The sequence below is a fragment of the Austrofundulus limnaeus genome, unplaced genomic scaffold, assembly GCF_001266775.1.
Source record: "Austrofundulus limnaeus strain Quisiro unplaced genomic scaffold, Austrofundulus_limnaeus-1.0 Scaffold114, whole genome shotgun sequence".
Lineage (NCBI taxonomy): Eukaryota > Metazoa > Chordata > Actinopteri > Cyprinodontiformes > Rivulidae > Austrofundulus > Austrofundulus limnaeus.
Genome location: NW_013952516.1, coordinates 1,014,037 through 1,017,030, shown reverse-complemented (window position 1 = coordinate 1,017,030; position 2,994 = coordinate 1,014,037). Strand labels below are relative to the sequence as shown.

At 42.4% G+C, this 2,994-nt stretch overlaps 1 protein-coding gene across 1 annotated transcript in view; it reads left to right on the top strand.

Moving 5' to 3' along the window:
* The window catches only part of si:dkey-98f17.5 (uncharacterized), a 10,233-nt gene that overhangs the window by 3,943 nt on the left and 3,296 nt on the right, over positions 1 to 2,994 (top strand). The window contains exons 5-7 of the mRNA XM_014014403.1: positions 1,927 to 2,067; positions 2,162 to 2,322; positions 2,413 to 2,511. Coding sequence (XP_013869857.1) covers positions 1,927 to 2,067; positions 2,162 to 2,322; positions 2,413 to 2,511 — 401 coding nt within the window. The remainder of the gene's footprint in view (positions 1 to 1,926; positions 2,068 to 2,161; positions 2,323 to 2,412; positions 2,512 to 2,994) is intronic.

Genomic DNA, 2,994 nt, shown 5'->3' with positions numbered 1-2,994 from the left:
TGTGTGTGTGTGTGTGTGTGTGTGTGTGTGTGTGTGTGTGTGTGTGTGTGTGTGTGTGTGTGGTGGGGAGGATGTACGTGCACATTGACGGCGAGCGCACAGAGAGTGAGGGTTTGCCGGGTGTGGACTCACGGTACGGCGCATGAGTCACACGCCCCGTCCATCGACGGCAGTGCAGCGTAGTCAGGAGGGGCGGCAGGGAGATGTCAGTGGTCCTCAGCAGCAGCAGCAGCCTCAGGCCCGGCTCTCACAGCACCACAGATCTGCTGCCGGAATACAAGCAGGATTTACATTTGAGCTTCGTCGCTGCCTCTGGAATGACGGACACATCAGCTTTCACGACGACTGAGGATGACTCATCAGGAAAACCACCGTATATCCTCCCCTGGGAGCAGATGCTCATTATTCCTCAGGCTCTAACTGGGAAAACACCTTTGCTGTTATTTTATACTTGCATGAAGAGAGTTTGTCTCTAAACTCTCGACCTGTTGTCAAGAGYTGACGCAGCATGAAATGAAAACAGGGGAAATGATTTATTAGTTGGGTAAAGAGTTCAGGTTGTGCTTGAGTTATTACTATTCGTTTGTGCTTGGACCGGTTTGAGAATTTGTATCTGGCAGATTTTTTCATTTTTAGCCTCGTGGTTTGAATTTACTGCAAAACCGTCTCGCTTTCAGCTGAGAAACTTTGCACTTATATGTGAGCTTTACTTTTCACTCACTTCCCGTTTCGCCCAACTTTTTATTTGAACCGTTTATAGAAATGTCCGGTCTGAAGGCATTTAATGTCTTTATTTCAAGCAGCAAACTTTTTTGCATTGCACCTAAATCAAATCAAATCAACTTTATTTATAAAGCACTTCAAAACAGCAGCTGCTGACACAAAGTGCTGTACTTGAGGGGCCGAAAACAATAAAACAAATCAACAGTAAAAACACTCAAACGCTAAAAACAAGCAAAAAAACAGCTAAAACAGACCAAGATCTCAAACTGTGTTAAAAACCAGTGAATAAAAATAGGTTTTAAGATTAGTTTTAAAAACAGGCAACCTAAGTATCTTGCAGCTCTAACCTGCATTTTATTTCTGAGTAAATTCAGAGCATATTTGCAGTTTGCATCTTGCAGAGTTTGCGAGCAGATCTGTGAGATGTGTTATAAGGCGTGTGGTTGTGTGTAAGTGGAACGTAGTGGCATGCTAATGCGGCAGCCCCGCTCCCTGCAGCACAACGCTGTGATTTGTTATTGGGTGTCGACACCTGCCTCTTGGTATGAAACAGCCTCAGTGTCATCCTCCGCTCTGTTGACGCGCGGAGCGTGTGGCGAGGGAGGAACGGCGCCGCGGGCTTTAATAGCGAGGACTCGTCTCAATAGTGATTCTGTTCCGTTTGCTTTATAGTGACCTCCACAGTGCGTTGCCTCACAGTCGTTCTTCACTGGCTAGCTTTATGTCCCACCGCCCACACTAAAGCTGCCAGTTGAAGAGCTGTTGTGTGCAACCATGACAGCCGGCCTCTCCTCAGAGGTTAAATTTGAGATGTTGAAAAATGTTTATTTTTGTTAAAATCTAAGCTTTTTTTCTGTGAGTGTGTGGCTGCTGGTGGTATTTATTATGAAAAATGCTTCTTCTTCTTTARGGGTCATTTTCCTCCACCTCTCTCTGTCCTCTGCATCCTCTGTCATCACTCCATCTTCAGATAGATCAAATTGTACCTGGTCGATTTTTCTATTAAGTTTCGGATACAAAGTTTTGAATGTTGCTAATTTCCTAGCACAAAAAAGTCTTTGAGTTCTCAGTCTCCGCACCACAGACGTCCCTCAGGTCTCCACATATTGACCACTCTGCGGTTCATAGCCAACTGTAAAAACCTGCGCAGCCRAGAGACTTGCTGTCCTGAAAGAGATTCCTCACAATCTTTATGTTTTCCAGGAGTAATGGACTACCTGTCGGCTGAGATCTCTACCTCAAAGCAGAAAAAATTCAGTCTGGTGACATTTGTGGACACTCCTGGTCTGGTGGATGGGGACATGATCTACCCGTTTGATGTTAATAGTGCCATCACCTGGTTGGGTAAGTGTGTTACAGAATGGAAGTTTTGTTTTCCAGCGCTCTGTCACATGCGCTCCACAGATGTTTTATTTTATTTATTTATTTTTTTGTTCAGGAGAGCAGTCAGACCTGATATTYGTGTTCTTTGACCCGATGGGCCAGGCTCTGTGCAAACGCACGCTCAACATCGTGGAGAAGCTGAGTGAAAAATGTGGCGACAAACTGCTGTTTTACCTCAGCAAGGCAGACGAAGCCGGCAGGGAGACAGACAGACAGGTCCGTCGTCTTCACGTGTAAACATTTAAAACGATTGAGAAAAAAGTATTTTATTCATTGTTTTTTTTAATATTGTTGTTCTTTCTGCAGAGAGTCATGATGCAGATCGTCCAGGAATTATGCCGCCGTCCAGGTCTCAACAAATGTGGTTTTGAAATGCCGACAATATTCATCCCCAACCCACAGAAGGTAAATGGTAGATGCTGGAACTTTGTTTTTTTTTTTAATCTAAATAAGATCAGTGGAATCTTTTGAAGCAGGGTTCTGTGGAAAGGTTGTAAACAAAAATGAGTATATCTGTGATATTTAGCTTTTTAAAAGACATGGGTTTGGAAAAATAGTTAAGTATGACTGGATTGATGAGCTAAAATAGTCTGAGAGAGGCCAGTACCAGACTGTGGACCAAGGTTATAATAGTTTTGGATTTTTCATTATAGTTTAGTTTTATTTAGTTGTGACATTTTTTCTTTTAATTCAGTTAGTTTTTATTAGGTTTTAGCGTGGATTTTCTAGTTTTTATTAGTTACTATTGCTGTTTTTAATGCTTAGTTTTAGTTTAGTTTTTATTAGTTTTAGTATTAGTTTTTTTTTGTAGTTTGAATAAAAATATTGCCAATGCAACATCCAGCTTGAAGTGTTCCTGACTTTTACGGACAATGATGTGCCATAAGC